The following is a 19,762-nucleotide window of genomic DNA, read 5'->3' on the forward strand; positions in this document are numbered from 1 at the left end:
GTTGCTTATCATAAAAGCAGGGCATTACTTCGACGTACCATCAAAGAAGCAAAGCATCAGTCTTGGGCTAAATTTGTATCATCATTCAACTATAGAACACCGACATCGATCGTTTGGAAAAACTTGAGAAAAATATCGGGGAAATACACCATTAGCCCTCCACCTGTTTTAAAATTAGATGGCTCTTTGGTCTTTGATCCTAAAGATGTCAGTAATGCCTTAGCAAATCATTATACTAATATATCTAAACCAGACAACAGCTCTCCTGGATATCAATACCGAATGAGAGAACAACAACGTAATCTTGACTTCACTGCCCCTCATGAAGAATCCTATAACCTCCCTTTCACTGAAAAGGAATATGATTCAGCTTTGAACTCCTGCAGTGATACTTCTCCAGGTCCTGACGACATTACATATGCCATGTTGAAACATACATCTCCAGTAACTAAAGGTTTTATTCTTGCGAAGACTTCTTAATAGGATGTGGTTTGAACATTCGTTTCCCAGTATTTGGGAAATGGGTATAATTTTACCTTTTCTTAAGCCTAATAAAGATGGTTCAATTCCATCAAATTACCGTCCTATTGCTCTCACATGCTGCATGTGCAAAATTTTAGAAAAAATGGTCAATGCACGACTACTCTGGTATCTTGAACGAAACCACATTATATCTGATATTCAATGTGGTTTCCGTCGCATGCACTCTACTGCTGATGCCTTACTTTGACTAGAATCTTCGATTTGTAAAGCCTTTGTCTCTAAGCAACATCATATCAGTGTTTTCTTTGACTTAGAGAAAGCATATGATACCACATGGAAGCATGGTATTCTTAAGGCTGTACATGCTATTGGAATTCGAGGAGAAATGGCCTTTTTCATCAAGAACTTTTTAGCAAATCGTGTTTTTAGAGTAAGAGTTGGGAACATCATATCTGAAATAAGACAACAGGAAGAAGGTGTGCCTCAGGGGTGTGTTCTCAGTGTCACTTTCTTTAGTATAGCTATAAATGGGGTGACCTCTGTGATTCCTCCTGATATACTTGCCACCCTTTTTGTGGATGACATCTCCATTTCTTTTAGAGCTAGTAACATGGCAATAGCTGAAAGATAACTACAACTCTGCATCAATAAAATAGTTTCATGGGCCGATAATAATGGTTTTAAATTTTCACCCAGCAAAACTGTCGTCGTACATTTCTGCCGACTATGAAGTCTGCATCCTGACCCTACTATTTGGTTAAAGGATGACCAGATTCTTTGTGTTGACGAAACCAGGTTTTTAAGGCCTGTCTACACGAGCGGGCCTGATCGGCGGGTTTGCCCGTTAACGGGCAAATTCTCGCGGGCCTGCCCGTGAATGTTGTCCACACGACCGAAGTGATGAACAGCTGGGCCTGCCCGACGATGTTGCCAGTAGCGGGTGGAGTGCTGTACGAGAACCATGGTGCCTAGCATTGTCAACAAAAAGATTTTGTGCTCTATGATAATAGCTGTGTGTCTCAAGAAGAAAAGGATATGGTGTAAAGATTGGTTAAAGAAAAGAAGTATGTTTGGAAGCACTGCAACAATACTTCATGAACTACAAAGTAGTGAGGAACACGACTTCAGAAATTACCTGAGGATGAATGTAAGCACTTTTTACATCTTATTATCAAAGGTGGAGCCGTACATAGTGAAGAAAGACACAGTTATGAGAAACAGCATTACAGCAGAAGCTCGTCTGGAAGCAACTCTGCGATATTTAGCAAGTGGGTCTTCTTATTCGGAGTTGCAGTACAGTACACGCATATCAAAGCAAAGTTTGTCCCGCATAATACCAGAAACATGTAGGGCCATATACGAGGTGCTGAAGGCTGACTACTTACAGGTTAGTGAATCTGTTATAAACATGTTACGTGTAAATAATGTAAATATGTACCTGTGTTATGTTAATCACATGATTTATGTAACTGTAAATAAATAAGACTCAATTATGTATTATATTTTTATTATAATTATTATTGATTTGATAACGTTTGATAACGTTGGGTGTTATAGCATTTAAACTAATGAAACATATATAAATGATTGGGAATATTGTATTGTGTAATACATAATTGACTTAATTGCATACAATGCACATTCAAAACAATAAACAGACCATGCACTAGGAAAGAAATTAATATAATTCTGAACAAACTTAATGAACTTTTTGAGCGCTTATATAGATACATACAAATATGTATGTGATGTCGCTATACTTACATTTTGTCCAATACCTTTACCAAATAATAAAATTATTACATGATGACAGTTATTCTACGATCTTAGTAGACGAAGAAAGCCTTCCAAGTCGACCGAGAAAAATTATATCCTGAACTAACTTCTGAGCGTAAATCTGATTTTCACTATTCATTTCTTTAAGATTATTTGCAACCACAGTTCCGAAAGCAGAAAACACATTTTCTGTTTGAGACAATGATTTAAGTTCGTCATAAGCCTTTTGCATTAGTTGAGTTTCATCAATAATCGTTTTGCGTGGCTTTTTTGCTGGTCGTGCATGAGAAGGTCCTGGCGCATGCGGGTCTGACACCACATGTTGACCAGGTGGGATGTCAGCAGTTCCAGGTGTTACCTCGGAGGCATCAGCAGCAGCCAACAGTGGGTCATTAAAGATCTAGAATATAAGAAACTGTGTTACTTATGGTTATGTCATTGAATTACGTAATTAGGCAGTTATAGATCGAATTTTTTATAGGAAAACATTACCAGTACCATTCTCCTTATTTTTTTTTTTTTTTTTTTTTTTTACGTTTGACAGATCCCTACAACCCCAGATGAGTGGATGCGTGTGGCACATGGCTTCAAAACACGGTGGAATTTCCCGAACTGCGTCGGAGCCATTGATGGGAAGCATATCTTGATAAGACCTCCGCCTGACAGTGGCTCCTATTTCTATAATTACAAAGGCAGCCATAGTATAGTTCTCATGGCTATTTGTGATGCTAATTGTGAATTTTTATATGTTGATATTGGCTGCAATGGGCGAGTGTCGGACGGTGGTGTGTGGGATAATACACTTATCAGTAGCCGTATTGTCACAGATACAGCAGGTCTCCCTAGCGATGCAAAACCTCAAGGAAGTGACAGAATGCTACCATACGTATTTGTGGCAGATGACGCTTTCCCCTTGCAACGCCACATTTTGAAACCGTTCTCTCACCAGACCCAAAGTAATGAGGCACGCATTTTTTCTTATCGCCTATCTAGGGCTAGACGTACAGCAGAGAACTCCTTTGGGATTTTAGCTAATAGATTTAGAATCTTTGTGTCACCCATAAACCTATCTCCAAACAAGGTTGAGGTGGTAGTATTAGCATGTACTGCCTTACATAACTTTCTTAGACGTGATCATGTCACGCAATATACGCCTGAGGGGTCTTTGGATTGTGAGGATGTTGCAAGATGTACAATCCTCCCTGGTACATGGCGTGAAACTCCGGACTTGTTGCAGCTACAAAGAAAACGACGGAACACAAGTAGAGAAGCTCAAAGTGTACGCCATGACTTTATGGAATATTTCAATAATGAAGGTGCAGTGTCATGGCAGTACAAAGCTGTGCAAAATCATTCCACCACTTAAATATTTTCCTTTCTTCATTATCACACTTATGACTACATATACTGAAATGGCAAATCCTCTTCACATGTATAGCCTATAGTAGTATAGTACATGTATGAACTTCTATGCAATATTTTGTTACAAACTGATTATTTCCATAACTAATTTTGTTTTGCAATAAAAACACAGATAATGTTATCTGAAGGTGTCATTTATATATTATTTTGTGTAAAATAAAATGTATAGTTCCATTAAATAACAGATGCAGTTATGTATTATGAATAACCTTTATTGATTCAATTTTCACTAACTTCTTAAACACAATGGGTATTGCTCGTATCAGCCATACTACTGAACTTCTCCAAGTTATCTATTAATAAAATCAAAGTCAGGTTAATTGCAATAAAAATTATTAACCATGCAGTTCACTATTCACGAGAGAGAGAGAGAGAGAAAACTTAGTCTTACCTCATAATCAGATGTTTCTCCGGAAGACGTATCCTCACCATTCCCAGTGTTTTGGCTTGTGTCCAAGTTTGACGATGAAGGTCTTGGATTTTCACTGTCATGGAGGAAAATCAGGTCATAGAAGCACCACAATTTAGGTACATAGATATCATCACTCCCAGCTCCTGACTTCTGTGAATTCTTTACTTTCTTGCATTCACGCCGATATTGGTTACGCAGCGTGTCTATTTTCTTTTTTATGTCATCCGTCGTAACGGAAGTACCATGCTCTCTCATCTCCGCGGCAATAGCCTTCACTGCTGTTATGCGTTTGTCTCTGTTCTTATAGCATTTCAGCTTCACATTCCATAAACATGGATTCTTACGATAAAGGTCAATCAAAGTACTAGTAAGTGCTTTAGACCAATAAATTGTTGGTGGCTCACTAGAGTTATCCTGGGCTGCCATCGTTAAATGTTCACTGTGCTACTATGCCGTGGAATGTGGGATGAAGGCCCGCTGTGGGTTCACGATATTATCTTGCGTCTGGCAGGGTAGAAACTCCAGCTACCGGGCACCAGCTCAGTGATTTCGCTCGGCGGCCTTTCGGGCAATTTGATCGTTTGCCCGTCAAATATGCCCGTTAACGGGCAAGCCCGCCGATCAGGCCCGCTCGTGTAGACAGGGCTTTAGGACTTATTTTTGATAAGCACCTTTCTTGGGTACCCTACCTGAAAACCCTGAAGACACGATGTCTAGAGACAATGCAAAATTTAAAAGTTTTAGCACATACCTCATGGGGCGCTGACCGCAGAACAATTTTACGGTTACATCATTCCCTTATTTTATCGAAACTATCGTATGGATGCGAGTTTTACTCATCGACCACTTCATCCAGACTAAAAAGTTTAGATACGATACACCACAGTGAAGTTCGTTTGGCCACAGGTGCATTCAAGTCTTCCGCAATACCAAAATTATTAGTTGATGCAGGGGAAATGTCGTTAGATCTTATTCGCCAGACCTCATCTATTAGATACTGGCATAGATTGCAGAGGCTTCCCAACTCTCTCGCTTTTAGAACAGCTCAAGCAGATTTTAACAGCACGTGTTTCAACAATCACCCCAGACTTCCAAAGCCTTTTGGATACCGGATGAAAAGGATTTTAGAGGACATAAATCTTCCCAAGATTCCCATCCTCCCTTTTAAATATTCGGTTGTTCCCCCATGGAGATTGCCCACAGTATCTTTCTGTAAATATTTTAACGGTTGTAAGCGTGATTTCAAGGATTATGAACTACGCAATGCTTTTTTAGAACATTCTTTTAGTCACCAACCCTCTGTTTTTACTGATGGCTCCAAAACTAGCGCTGGCGTTGGTTTTGGAATATTCTCAAATGATTTTAATCGTAAGGGCACCTTGCCTGATACAGCATCTAATTTCACTGCCGAACTGACGGGAATACTGTCCGCCGTGGAGATTATATCCTCCATGAAAAAGAGAGCCAAATGTTTTACAATTTTTAGTGACTCAAAGAGTGTCTTGCAGTCTCTAGAACAATTCGACTCAAGGCACCCAATAGTTTTAAAGATCTTAGAATGGCTTTTTTTAATCGAGAGTCGAGGTAATGAAATAAACTTCTGCTGGGTTCCAGCACATGGAGTACCAGGAAATGAACAGGCCGATAAATTGGCCAAGGAAGCCTGCTCTCTCACCCTTACCTCGCTTACGGCCTATACCTTATGAAGATTATATCCCTCTAATCAAAGCCGAGATCTCATCTCTTTGGCAGTTCCCATGGGATCTTGAGGCTGGTAACAAGATGAGAGAGATTACCGATACTATTCATCCTTGGTCTTATACATTTCTGAACAGAAAACAGGAAGTAACCCTTTGCCGGTTGAGGATTGGTCACTAGATTATCCCATGGCTTTCTTATGGAGGGCAGTCCTCCTCCATTTTGTAATGATTGCCTTGTTCCTATGACCATTAGACACATTATGGTTGTTGTTGTTGTTGTCGTTCCCTAGACTGTCTGTCCGAGCAGTCCCGTCTCCCCAAGGAAGGCCACAGCCGAAACTGGGTTTTCCCACAAATCCTTTATAGAGTGTATGTTGTGTTGTTTGCGTGCATGATTGTGTATAATGCAGTCTTCACAACCAGAAATCCAAGGCCTCATCAGACAACCCCCACACCTATCCCTCAAAACATAGCAGACCAAATACAAACACTAAACACTGTGATTGCCAATAAAATACATGAACAAAAAACACAAAATTGGCAAAACTATATCAATACACTTGATCACAAAACAAACACCAGCAAATTGTACAAAACACTCAACAGCATCACACTATCCAACACTAACACTACACGCTCTCACGCAGCAATAATCACAACAACAGATAATCTACCCTCAAACAGACAACAAGCAAACGCACTCATACGTCATTTTGCACAGACGAGCCATCTTACATCTCACCCTGACGACCGACGCACCATTCGACGTAAGAAAGACTTCCCCACAGACTCAGACTATACACCCTTCATAGACAGTCAGACAAAACTCATAATGCATAATCTCAAGCACTCATCTGCCTGTGGCCCTGATAACATAAGCAACATCCACCTAAAACACATTGGACCACAAGGTATACACGCACTCACAAACATTGCAAACTACAGCTATTCACACAACACTATAACCGACATCTGGAAGCATGGTAAAATAATCACCATTCCAAAACCGAACAAAGACCCAACAATCCCAACATCGCTACGCCCAATCACACTTCTCTGCACCCCCTCTAAAGTCATTGAACGCCTAATACTTAAACTTGTCACACCATATATTCCCCTTGCTGACTCACAACACGGTTTTAGGCCACTACACTCCACAAACACTCTTCTGACAAACCTCACACAAAGAATTTTAGATGGCATCAATTCAGATAGGCCCCACCACAGAACACTTCTTATAACATTGGACATTAGTAAAGCTTTTGATGCTATCCCCCGCCACAACCTAACAAATAAAATATATAACACAGACATGCACAATAACACCAAAAGATGGCTGGCCAATTATCTGGCAGGCAGGAATGCTCATGTGTCATATAATGGCCAATCATCGCACATCAGAAACATTAAGAACGGAGTACCACAGGGCTCAGTTCTATCCCCCACATTATTTAATCTATACATGCATGACTTACCCACGCCAGACACCTCAGAAATACAAATCTCTTCCTACGCAGACGACATAACAATCACATGCACACATCGTAACACAGACAAAGCTGCAGAAATAATCCAGCCTTACCTTGACACACTCAACACATGGTTCATCACAGACTCAAAATAGCTCCAACCAAATCTACAGCAACACTTCTCACCAACTGGACAAAAGAACACATTATGGTGGAATGCCCCAGTTATGATGAAGAAAAACAACAATATTTGTCAAAACACAGAGATGAAGGAGATCTGTTCCTTCGAAATGTTCTGGGATGTAACTGCAATATAAATTCTATTTTTGATTTTCTTAGTGCTATTGATCTTCTCAATGATCTTTAGATTTCAATCTTTTTTTATTTTATATATTTCTTAAGCTTTTTACCACTTCCTTTTCTTAATCATAAATACTACGGCGTCAATGACCATTGATGTTGCGACGCTAGATAAATCCCAATTATTAAATTCAATTCATCAGGGATGTGTTATGTCACCCTGGCTGTTCAATCTTTACATGGATGGGATGGTGCGAGAAGTGAATGCAAGGGTAGTGGGTCAGGGGTTGGAGATGATTAAAGAAAATGGAGAAAAGTGGGAGGTGAGCCAGTTGTTGTTTGCTGACGACACTGCACTTGTAGCAGGATCAGAGGAGGGATTGAGGAAGTTAGTGACAGAGTTTGAGGTGTGTGAAAGAAGGAAGCTGAAGATAAATGGGCAAAAAGGGGATGAGAGTGACAGCAGGCTGGAAGTGAGCATTAAGGGTGAAAGTGGATAGTTTTAGATACTTGGGTGTGAATGTGACAGGAAAGGGAGGAGTGGGGGGGTGGAGGTAGAATGTAGATTGAGAGAAGCGAGTGGATTGGAAAGTGTAATGAGAAATAGACATTTGAGAAATGAGGAGGTGAGGAGGAGATCAGGGGTGGAAAGGGAACTGGGAGATATGGTTGATGAAAGAGTATTAGGATGGTTTGGACACTGAAAGAATGAGTGAAGAAAGATTAGTAAAAAGTGTGGAAGGCAGAGGTGGAAGGAGTGAATATGAGGGGGCATCCTAGGATGAGAAGGATGGATGGGGTGATAGGGGCATTACAATAGAGAGGAATGTCTGTGGAGGAAGGACGGGAGAGGACAGAAGATAGGGGTGAATGGAGAGGGGTTGTGTATAGATGATGCTGTGATGCATGAGTGGGAGTGGGTGGGGTGATGGGGGGTGAGGAATTATGCATGAGAAAAAAAATTGACGCAATCCAAAGGGATTTCTCCTCGTCTTCTCCTTTTCTGCATGGGGGGGACGGAGAGGGGGGGGGGTTGCCGAATCTATGAAGCGGCCTTGATGTGGATGTGCTGTGTCTTGCGACACGGTATCTGACCCAGGGCAATGGACAGGATTCCGGGATGACCCGTCATTCGGGAGGTGCCAGGATAGGAGGGAGGGAGGGTGTGTGTGAAAGGGAGTGGAATACATAGAAAATGAAATGGGTGGGAGTAGTTTCTATGCCTTTTTCTTTTTGGCTACCCCCCATGTAAGGGGAAAGAGCCTTTGGTATATGTATGTATGTATGTATATACCTTACTGACTATCTTTGGCATTCTACTGCATTTGTTGATGAACTGTTTCTTTAAAAATTACCTTATCTTTTTCTTGGTCTTCTATTCATTTCCGAGTTCTTGTAAAATCATCCTATGTTTTTCCAGTTTTTTGGTCATTGCCTTTATTTGTTCATTACCTCTTTATGACTGGACTATTAGTGTTATAGTTATTTTTCACCTCCCATTTTCACTTTCTAACTCAGCCAGCTCTTTTAGTGCACTTAACTCATTTATTTCTGTTTATTTCTCGATTCATCTTCTATAGACTGTTAGTCTCTTATTTCCATGATTCCTTTATAAGTCTTATCTTCCTCTCTATGTCTATAATTTTACTAAAACGTCTTTTTCAAACCCACTGAATCCAGAAAAATTACCCTCATCCCCAATTTATTTATTTATTTATTTATTCATTTTTTTTTAACCCAGAGGCAATCTGAAACTTATGATTTACTCTTGTACTGATAGATGTCTCTGGGTACATGTTTACATTGTGGTTCGACGCCCCGTCGCCATAGGGCTTCTGTGGCCTGTCATCATTATCCTCTATTTTACTTCACTACTCACTATTTGCACTGTAATCTAACCATCTCGGGTATCCATGAGCACTGTGTCAGAACTTTACACCTCGGTAGGAGTTGACCAAATATTAATTTCAATACACAATTTAAATTACTCCGGCAGCTTCACTGACCTACGACGGTTCTACATAAACATTTAAAATTTTGTGTGGGTACTTCTTTCTGTATAGCGTGGTACACAAGTTAATGTCGGAGAGCGGGGCCAATCAAACAAGTTTGATTTCAATCTAATAATTAGCGAACAGTCACTCACACCAATAATTAATAATTATATATATTCACACATAACCCATCAATCTCACACCAATAATTAATGATACAATTTTATGTATACATACACAAATTACCAATGCAATATAGTAACTAGTTTAGATTTCAATTTCACTCGACTGTTTGGTACAGCGAATCTCACCGGCGGGCGAGAACAACCGGCTCTTCACAATATCCAGTGTTCATAACGTTCAAAGTTCAAATGTTCACAAATTACGAAATACAATATCACAACTCTGGCAGATAACTGTTATAAGAGTCAATACTTCAAACTTCTTGTAGCCGCGAGTATCTGTAATACTCGAATTTGCACGGGCGACACCTATCACTGGGGGGGGGGGGGATTCACTCGCCAAGTCGAGCGATGAAGCGAGTTGACTGGTCCAGCCTGCAGCTCCTTGCCGACCGTACTTCTTCCACCGGTCCAAGCTCACCCAGACGATTCGATGTAGAACGAAGTCTCAATGGTGATATGGAGATACGCCGGCTAGACCGTACTTTTGCTCCAGTAGTCCCGACTTCCACCGGCTTTGTCGATTCTTGACTGTCCATTCTGGTCATTCTCCCTTCCTCTACCCTTCGCGTTTCGGAGTTTGAGTTTCGAAGTTTCGGAGTTTTGAAGCTTCAGAGTTTCCAAGTCTTGGCATTTGAAGCTTCAGAGTTTCGAACTGCAATTACGCAAATTGGTGATACTCTCGCAAACCACTTAGTTTCTTCAAACTGTAATTGATATAATAGTTAAACAGTTGTTTGTATGTATAATTCAGCCAAATTTTACAAGTCACAAGTGATCTGTGACACACTCCCCATCCCATTTAACACAATCAAGGTATCCTGCTAATGTGACACTGTTGAGATGTTCCACTTTTAATATGTTTCTCAGGAGTTCAAAATTTATGTGTTGTTTGTCTGGAGGTTTGCATGTACTTACCTAGTTTGTCTTATGGGAAGGATAGCTATGCTCATGGTGTCCTGTCTTTGTATCTCACCATATCTAATTTGCTCTTAAATTCATATATTGCTTCTGCACACACAATTGTTTCGTTTAGTATGTTCCATACATCTACCACTCTGGGGAAGCTGTTATTTTTCAGATCTCTTCTATAACTGTTCTTTTTGAATTTCTTTCCTTGTCCTCTTGTGTTTCTCTTATCTCATTTTAGTAAGTCTTCTCTATAGAGGACTTCTATACTTATCATAACTCTGTGATCAACAACTCGCGTCTTTCTCTCCTTTGTTCCAGAGTCGGTAATTCTAGTTTTGACAATGTCTTCATATGACAGTTTTGATAGTGTTGGGCCTATCTTTGTAGTTGTTCTCTGGATTGTCTCAATTTTCCTTGTATTCTTTTTAGTACTGGGTGACCATAGTGTTGCTGCGTACTCCAATTTTGGCCTTATCGGTGTGACTAGTATTTTTTTTTTTTTTACAATTTCTTCAAGTAAGTAAAAGCCACTTTTATTGATCTTAGCAAGTTATAGGTTTTGCTGACAATCTTGTTTATATGTGTCAACAATTCATGTCTTTCCTTTGTTCCAGATTCGGTAATTCTAGTTTTGACAATGTCGTCATATAACAGTTTTCATAGTGTTGGGTCCATCTTTGTAGTTGCTCTCTGGATTGTCTCAATTTTCCTTGTATTCTTTTTAGTATTGGGTGACCATAGTGTCATTGCGTACTCCAATTTTGGCCTTATCAGTGTCACTAGTATTTTTTTTTTTTTTTTTTTTTTTTACAATTTCTTCAAATAAGTGAAAGGCACTTTTATTGATCTTAGCAAGTTGTTGTTGTTGTTGGTGTTCCCTAGACTTTCTGTCTGAGCAGTCCCGTCTCCCTAAGGAATGCCACAGCCGAAACTGGGTTTTCCCACAGATCCTTTGTAGAGTGTATGTTGTGTTGTTTGCGTGCATGATTGTGTATAATGCAGTCTTCCATTATGTGTTGTATGGTATGGGGTGAAGTGCTACATCCTGGGCAGCTGTTCACAATGTGGTCATCCAGCCTCTTCTGGTAGCTTAGAAGTGCTGGGTGGTGGCCGCACTGCAGTCTGGCCAGGTGGACTCTGTCCTTTCGTGGGAGAGAGGATTCAGAAGGGTGGATATCTTAGCAAGTTATAGGTTTTGCTGACAATATTGTTTATCTGTTTGGCAGGGACGTATCTTTTGTGATGATTACTCCCAGGTCTTTTTCAGATACCACTTTTTTTTTTACTTCCTTTTACCAAATTTATGTTGTCCTGATATCCTTTTCTTACTTTTTCCAAATTCCATTATGCTACATTTCGTAATGTTCAAGTCCACTTCTCACCTCTGACTCCACTCCCAAACCCTGTTCAGATCTCTCTGCAGTGAGTCAGTCTGTTTCAGCACTCCCTTTTTTTTTTTTTTTTTTTTTTTTTAAACAATTTTGCGACATCTGCAAAAAGCTCTTGTAACACTCCACATCCTTGTTCATGTCATTCATATAGATAGCAAACATTATTGGAGCCAATACTGATCCTTGTGGAACTCCACTTATCACCTCTTCCCAAGTAGAACTTTTATCTCTGATCACTAGCCTCATTTTTCTTCCATTTCAATAGTTTACCTTGTATCCCTCCTATGGTTTCCAGTTTTCTTAATAGCTTTACTATACATCAGTCTTCCTTTTCTGTGTTTTCTTTTATCCATTGTGTCATTGTATGTTCTATAGTTATGTCGAGTAATACATTTCTCCATAAATCATCTCCGTCTTTCACTGTCATCTCTTCCCAACAGATTTCTTTGCAGTTAAAATCTCCCCAAAGTACCGCATTACCTCTACCCTTCAGCATCTCGTTTAATAAAATTCTTGTATCATCTAACATTTTAGAATAATCTCTCTAAGACCCATTTTTTGGTGGCACATAGATCACCACAAACTTTCTGTTTTTCATACCACTGTCTTCAACTCTTATTGTGATCATTACCCTGTTCTCTTTATATGTAATTTTTGTCACATTTAAGTTTTTCTTAGCCAAGAATATGACTCCTCTACCCTGTTTCTCCTCTCTATTTCTAAGGCAGTGATTGTATAATCCATGGTAATAGTGGACCTCTTAATTTTGTCTTCACAGTTCCCATTATGTCTGGTTTTTCTTCTGACAGGAAATAATTTAGTTTGTTTAATCCTGAGATTAATCCATCTCTATTGGTATAAGCTAGTTTTAATTTTCTACTCCATTTTGTTCTCTGTTCCTTTTTTTTTTCTTGAATATGCAATTTTTTTTTAGTCTCAATAGAACTGCATTTTCTTGGTCTTTGTTCTTTTCTCATTTTTTCTTTAGCTTCATTTCTAAATGCCTTTATTTTTTCTCTTTCCTCATTGTTAGCTTCACTGCCACTAACAACTTAGTCACTTATGTTATTCATCCATAGGCCCCATGCCTCCTCCTTCTCTTAAGTATGTTTCCACCAACCGGTTATTAAATTTTCTTGATGGGTTGAATTGAAATGGAGATCTATACAGTTTTCTTGTATTTTTTTCTTCTAAGTAATCACACAAAGGATTACAAAGGCGGAGCATGCCGACAGGAGACCTTGTGGTCCATATCTAGGTCGGATGCGAAAAATTAAAATCATAATAATAAATTAATAACTAATAATGAATGAAAATCAAAACAGACAAATTATAAAAAAAAAATAATAATAATAATATGAAATAAATCATAATCATTACAGCATCTTGCTTAAGTGTTTATCTAAATGATTTTTAAAGCTTCGAACTGAACTACATTGCTCTACCTGTACAGGAAGTTCATTCCATTCATTAACTACACGGCAAAGTTGTTTCTACCTACTTCCAAATTAAATCTATTTCCGGACAGTTTGAGACCATTGTTTCTTGTCTGATTCTCATTCAATGTGAAAATTTGGTCACTTTTGATGTTGTCAATTCCCTTTAGAATTTTAAAGACCTGTATCAAGTCAACTCTGAGTCTACGCTCTTTTTTTAGGGAAAACAGATTCATATGTTTTAGTCGATTTTCGTATGATTTATTTTTGATATTTGGAATCAGTTTTGTGGCTCGCCGTTGTACTTTTTCCAGTCTGTCAATGTCTTTAATGAGATTCGGTGACCATACGGAAACAGCATATTCCAAATGTGGACCAACTAACGATTTATATAGCTTGTTAATGAGTGATGGACTTTTGAAATCAAAAGATCGCGCAATCAGTCCTAGAATCTTATTTGCTTTCTCAGAGGCTGAAATACACTACTTGGATGATTTGAGATCGTTACTGATAATTACGCCGAGATCTTTTTCACTATCCACTTTTGTTAACGAATTTCCAAATAACTTGTAATCGTACTTACTGTTATTTTTACCTATGTGCATTACCTTGCATTTACTTGTGTTAAATTTCATTAGCCACTTTTCAGACCATTGCTGTAATTAATCAAATCTTCTTGAATATCTTATTAATTTAAGTGATCATTTGCCATTCTGCACAGTTTTGTATCATCAGCAAATTTGGAAAGAGTAGATTTTAGTCCATTGTCTATATCACTTATATATACTATGGATAGAAGTGGGCCAAGAACGGAACCCTGAGGAACTCCACTTGTAAAAAAATTCCATCCAGAAGTTTTTCCATTTAAAACAACTCTCTGTTCTCGATCATTCAACCAATTACTAGTCCAACCTAATAGGCTACCACTTATTCCGTGCGAAGCTAATTTAGTAAGTAGTCCTTCGTGTGGGACGGTATAAAAAAATTGTGCAAAGTCTACACCAAGGGACTCCCGCCCAGGATCCCTGTTCATCCCACCAAGCCACTTCTGCATCGACGTCACTGTTTAATTCAACTAGTATCTTTTTACTTTTCAAATAAGTACCACCATTCAAGGGCGTGACTACCTCCATGCACCAATAATTTTTGTCCTCCACCCTTTTCTCCAATCAGAAAGACTGTTATGCTATCACAAGCGATATTGTTTACGCAAGCAGTTTGTCGCAGCAGAACTTCATGTTTACATTTTGTAACGTCAGCACCTCTCAATATCCTAATCTATATTTATAAACACAAGACGGTAAGTTAGAATATGCAACTCTCTGCAACTTCCACTCGGCCATTGTATCATGCCCAGGGCTGAAATAATTTCAGTATCGCTACGCTGCGGGTTGTTACTCCATCTCTCGTGGGCGGGGACTCGGGTGTGCGTGTGCGGGTAAGGTCACAACGTTACCCATAGATCGGGCATATATGAGCTCTCAGCTCTCTTTCGGGAGATAAATAGCTGTCGATCACGAGTCCAACACGTGATCCAAGACTATGGTGAATCACACAAACACACACGTAAACACACACACACACACACATAAACACACACACACGCACACACACACACACACGCACACACACACTTCAACGAATGGACGGCTTAGAAGACGTTCTGAAGAAAAGTGAAGTCTGTGGATCCCAACGCAAAGAGAAGTGCCTAGTGTTTTTGCAGGGTGGGGGGGAAATTGCTCGTGGAGTAGTGGGAACGTAGGGAAAGAGGAAAAGGGGAGGGATTACTGAGGGAAATGGAAGGAAATGAGGAGGGAGTAGACTTTGACCAGCCAGACAAGCGGAAGGTAAACAAAAGACTTAGCGAGGATCAAATGTCTAATAAAAATGTAAAGATTAGAAGTATAGAGAGGAGCAATACAGAAGAAAGTGACGAGAATATGTTCCAGGGATTTAAAGAGGGTGGGGGGGACACAACCCCCCCCCCCCCCCCGACTGATAAGACTAGAGGAGAGAGTTGATAAGGTGATCGAGGACTTGGAGCGTAAGTTAGGTAACGTAGACTCCATTTTTCAAAGAATTGAAAGGTTGGAACAACTAGAGAAGGCTAACAGAAACTTAACTGAAGAAATAGAGGACCTAAAAAGACAGTTAGGAAATGTAAAGGAGGAGAATGAGAAATTGAAGAAGAATAGTAATGAAAACAGAGAGAAACTAGCTACAGAAGCTAAAAATTGGAGAATAACTCAAGAAGGGAATAAGGTTTCATTCACTGACATAGTCAAACAGCAATTGAAAGAACATAATGAAGACTCAGTTATTAAAGTGATGAGACAGAAGGAGAATATAGTAAGAGAATTAGCTGACAAAAAGAAATGTATAATTATATTAGGAATGGAAGAGAAACATAACCCAGATAGAACTGCAAGAATCAAGGAGGAAAATGAAAGAGTAAGCAGTTTATTAAAATTAGTCCAGGAAGATGAACCAGAAATTATAAAGGAAATTGAGGAAAAATTCAGACTCGGAAAATATAGTACAGATAAGACCAGACCAATTAAGATTAAATTCAGGTCACAAACAACAGCAGAGAAAATTCTATCCAAGACAGGGAAACTAGCAACAAATGATCAATATAAAAAGGTATGGATAAAAAGAGAAATGAATAAGGAGGAAAGAGAGGCAGAAAAGCAGAAAAGAATTGAAGCTAAGGCAAAAAACGAGGAAAGAACGGAGTCAGAGAAAGAGAGATTCTATTGGAGAGTAGTGAACATGAAAATAAAGCAGTTCGACATACTAAAGAAAAACATAAGGGAAACAGAGAATACAATGGAAGTGGCAGAAAACTAAGAGTGTCTTACACAAATATAGATGGATTGATAACAGGATTGAATGAACTGAATGATTATTTGAAAGAAAAAGAACCGGACATAATGGGAATTGTAGAAACAAAATTAAAAGGCCCACTACCACCCAACAGTGTAGGACATGATACATACAATTATTGGATTAGAAACAGAGAGAAAAAACAAGGGGGTGGAGTTATGTTCCTGACTAAGAAGGATATAAACGTGAAAGGTGTCATATATGGAAAGAATACAGTAGAGATGATTATGATAGAAGTGGAAGACCGAGATAAGAAGAGCAGAAAATTTGTGATCAATTATGTGCCTCCGAAAACAGCCTCATGGGAGGAGAGTGAACATAAAAGTATGTTAGAGGACACAAAGATAGCATTAACTAAAATAATGGAAGACGGAGGAAGAATAGTTATGATGGGCGACTTTAATTGCAAAGAAATCTGCTGGGAAGAAATGACAGTAAAGAGTGGTGATGACTCATGGGGAAATGCTCTACTTGAGATGATTACTGACCATTCAATGACACAATGGATACAAGAGAACACTAGGTATAGAAATGAAGAAGAACCATCGAGGCTAGACTTAATAATTACATCTGAACCTAGAATAGTGGACAAGATTGAATATAAAACACCAATAGGTAAAAGTGACCACATATTGATTGAACTGGAACTTAATGAAGAAAAATATATGAAAAGAAATGAACAATATAGAAAAGGAAGAATGATGTATGAAAAAACAAACTTTGATAAAATAAGAGAATTCTTCCAACAAGAAAACTGGGAAGAAATATACAAAGAAGAAACAACAGTGGAAGAGAAATGGAATATTTTGACAAAAATTTACAAAAAAGGAGTGGAAAAGTATGTCCCAAGACAAAAACAAGAAAAAGAATATGTAAAATGCTGGTACAACAAAAGTTGTAGGGAGTTAAAGGACAAAAGAGACAAAGCCTGGAACAGATGGAAAAAAGACAGAAGACCTGAAAAATGGAAAATATATACTGGTTATAGAAATGAATATGTACAAAAGTGCAGAGAGGAAAAAAGAAAATATGAAAAAGATGTTATAGAAAAGTGTAAAGATCAACCAAAACTATTCTACAGATTTGTAAACAATAAACTGAAAAACAAACAAGACTTAGAGAAATTAAGACAAGGAGTTGAATACACTGAGGAAATGGAAATGGCAGTAATTATGAACAAACATTTTAAATCAGTGTTTACAAGGGAAAATATACAACCTGAAGAGATTGAGTGGAAGGAAAAAGTCCCCCCTATGGAAGAAATAGAAGTAACAAAGAATGAAATATTGACACACTTGGGTAATTTTGATGTCAGAAAATCGCATGGGCCAGATGAAATAGCAAACTGGATTCTGAAAGAATGCAGGAATGAACTGGCAGACAAAATACATAGCATAATAAGCAGTTCCTTAAAAGAAGGAAAAGTTCCAGAAGATTGGAAAAAAGCAAATATAGTACCTATATATAAAGGAGGAAATAAAGAAGAACCTACCAACTATAGACCAGTCTCTCTAACAAGTACAATAGCAAAAATATGTGAAAGAATTATCAAAAGTAGATGGGTAAAATACTTGGAATAAAACAACGTACTAAATCCAAGGCAATTTGGATTCAGACAAGGACGATCATGCGTCACCAATTTAATATGTTTCTATTCAAGGCTAATAGATATAATACAAGAAAGAGATGGATGGGCTGATTGTGCATTTCTAGACCTAAAAAAAGCTTTTGACAAAGTACCACATAAGAAGTTGCTTAAGAAATTAGAATATGAAGGAGGAATACAAGGTAAATTGCTAAATTGGATGGAAGACTTTTTGCAAGAAAGAAAAATGAGAGTAGTGATAAGAGATCAGCACTCAAAATGGAATGAAGTAATAAGCGGTGTCCCGCAGGGAACAGTTCTGGCCCCAATAATGTTTGCTATATATATTAATGATATGGATGAAGGAATTGAAAGCTATATGAGCTTCTTTGCAGATGATGCAAAATTACTGAAAAGAGTGAAAACTGAAGAAGATTGTGAATCACTACAGAGAGATCTAAATAAAGTACAAGAATGGAGTAGGAAGTGGGAGATGGAGTTCAATACAAAAAAGTGTAGTATAATGGAATTTGGAAAAAGCAAAAACAGAATAACAGGATCATATAATTTGGGAAAAGAAGGAATAAAAAAAGTAGAAAATGAGAAGGACCTGGGAGTCATTGTTATGAATAATATGTCACCTGAGAAACATATAAATAAGATTTTTGGAGAAACTTATAATTTAATAAGAACAATCAAAGTGGCATTTACATACCTGGATGAAGAAATGGTGAGGAAAATCCTAATCACCCTGATAAGACCAAGATTGGAATATGCAGCAACGATATGGTCACCAAGTACAAAAAAAATGTATAAAAAAACTTGAAAGAATACAAAGAGCAATTACAAAACTGGCACCAACACTCTCAAAACTATCATATGAAGAGAGACTACAAAAACTTAAACTACAGACACTAGAGCAAAGAAGAGAGAGAGGAGATTTGATAGCTATTTACAGAATCATGAAAGGCATAGAAATTACTGATAGAGAGAATCTGATAAAATGGGATGACAGAAATACAAGAGGACACGGAAAGAAAATAAAAAAAGACAGCTATAGAAGAGATTTTAAAAAGAACAGCTTTCCTCACAGAGCAATAGACAGTTGGAACAAGTTAGATGAGAAAGTGGTGTGTGCAAAAACAATACATGAATTTAAAAATAGTTTAGATAAAATGAGATATGAAGACGGGACCCCACGAGCATAGCTCCCCTTCCCGTAAAATACAACTAGGTAAATACTAGGTAAATACACACACACACACACACACACACACACACACACACACACACACACACGACTTTAAGAAAGAACTGGATGCGGAAAGATACAACTGCGGGTCCCTACGAGCATAGCTCTTTTCCGGCAAAATACAACTAGGTAAATACACACACACACACACACACACACACACACACACACACACACACACACACACACACACACACACACACACACACACACACACACACGCACACACGTGGCGCAGCTGGTAGAGTTCTCGGCTGCCACTATGACGGTCCGGGTACGAATCCCGCCCAGGGCTGAAATAATTTCAGTATCGCTGCGCTGCGGGTTGTTACTCCATCTCTCGTGGGCGGGGACTCGGGTGTGCGTGTGCGGGTAAGGTCACAACGTTACCCATAGATCGGGCATATATGAGCTCTCAGCTCTCTTTCGGGAGATAAATAGCTGTCGATCACGAGTCCAACACGTGATCCAAGACTATGGTGAATCACACAAACATACACACGCAAACACACACACACACACACACACACACACACACACACACACACACACACACACACAC

General features: G+C 38.7%; 1 protein-coding gene across 1 annotated transcript; it reads right to left on the reverse strand.

The window, feature by feature from the left end:
- Nucleotides 1-1,759: 1,759 nt before the first annotated feature.
- Nucleotides 1,760-4,731, reverse strand: LOC143040774 (uncharacterized). Its single transcript, XM_076212207.1, has 2 exons — nt 4,073-4,731; nt 1,760-2,659 (listed from the first exon to the last, which is right to left on the reverse strand). Exons 1-2 carry the CDS (start codon nt 4,517-4,519, stop codon nt 2,297-2,299), a joined length of 810 nt encoding a protein of 269 aa, XP_076068322.1. The 5' UTR covers nt 4,520-4,731; the 3' UTR covers nt 1,760-2,296.
- Between the last annotated feature and the right edge of the window lie 15,031 nt (nt 4,732-19,762).

The sequence above is a fragment of the Oratosquilla oratoria genome, chromosome 29 (assembly GCF_046742065.1).
Source record: "Oratosquilla oratoria isolate Oo_2021 chromosome 29, ASM4674206v1, whole genome shotgun sequence".
Taxonomy (NCBI): Eukaryota; Metazoa; Arthropoda; class Malacostraca; order Stomatopoda; family Squillidae; genus Oratosquilla; species Oratosquilla oratoria.

Coding starts and splice junctions, on each gene's coding strand:
- LOC143040774 (XM_076212207.1), bottom strand. CDS start 4,519: ATGGCAGCCCAGGATAACTCTAGTGAGCCACCAACAATTTATTGGTCT. Junction 2,660..4,072: donor GAGAAACATCTGATTATGAG/GTAAGACTAAGT, acceptor CTTATATTCTAG/ATCTTTAATGACCCACTGTT.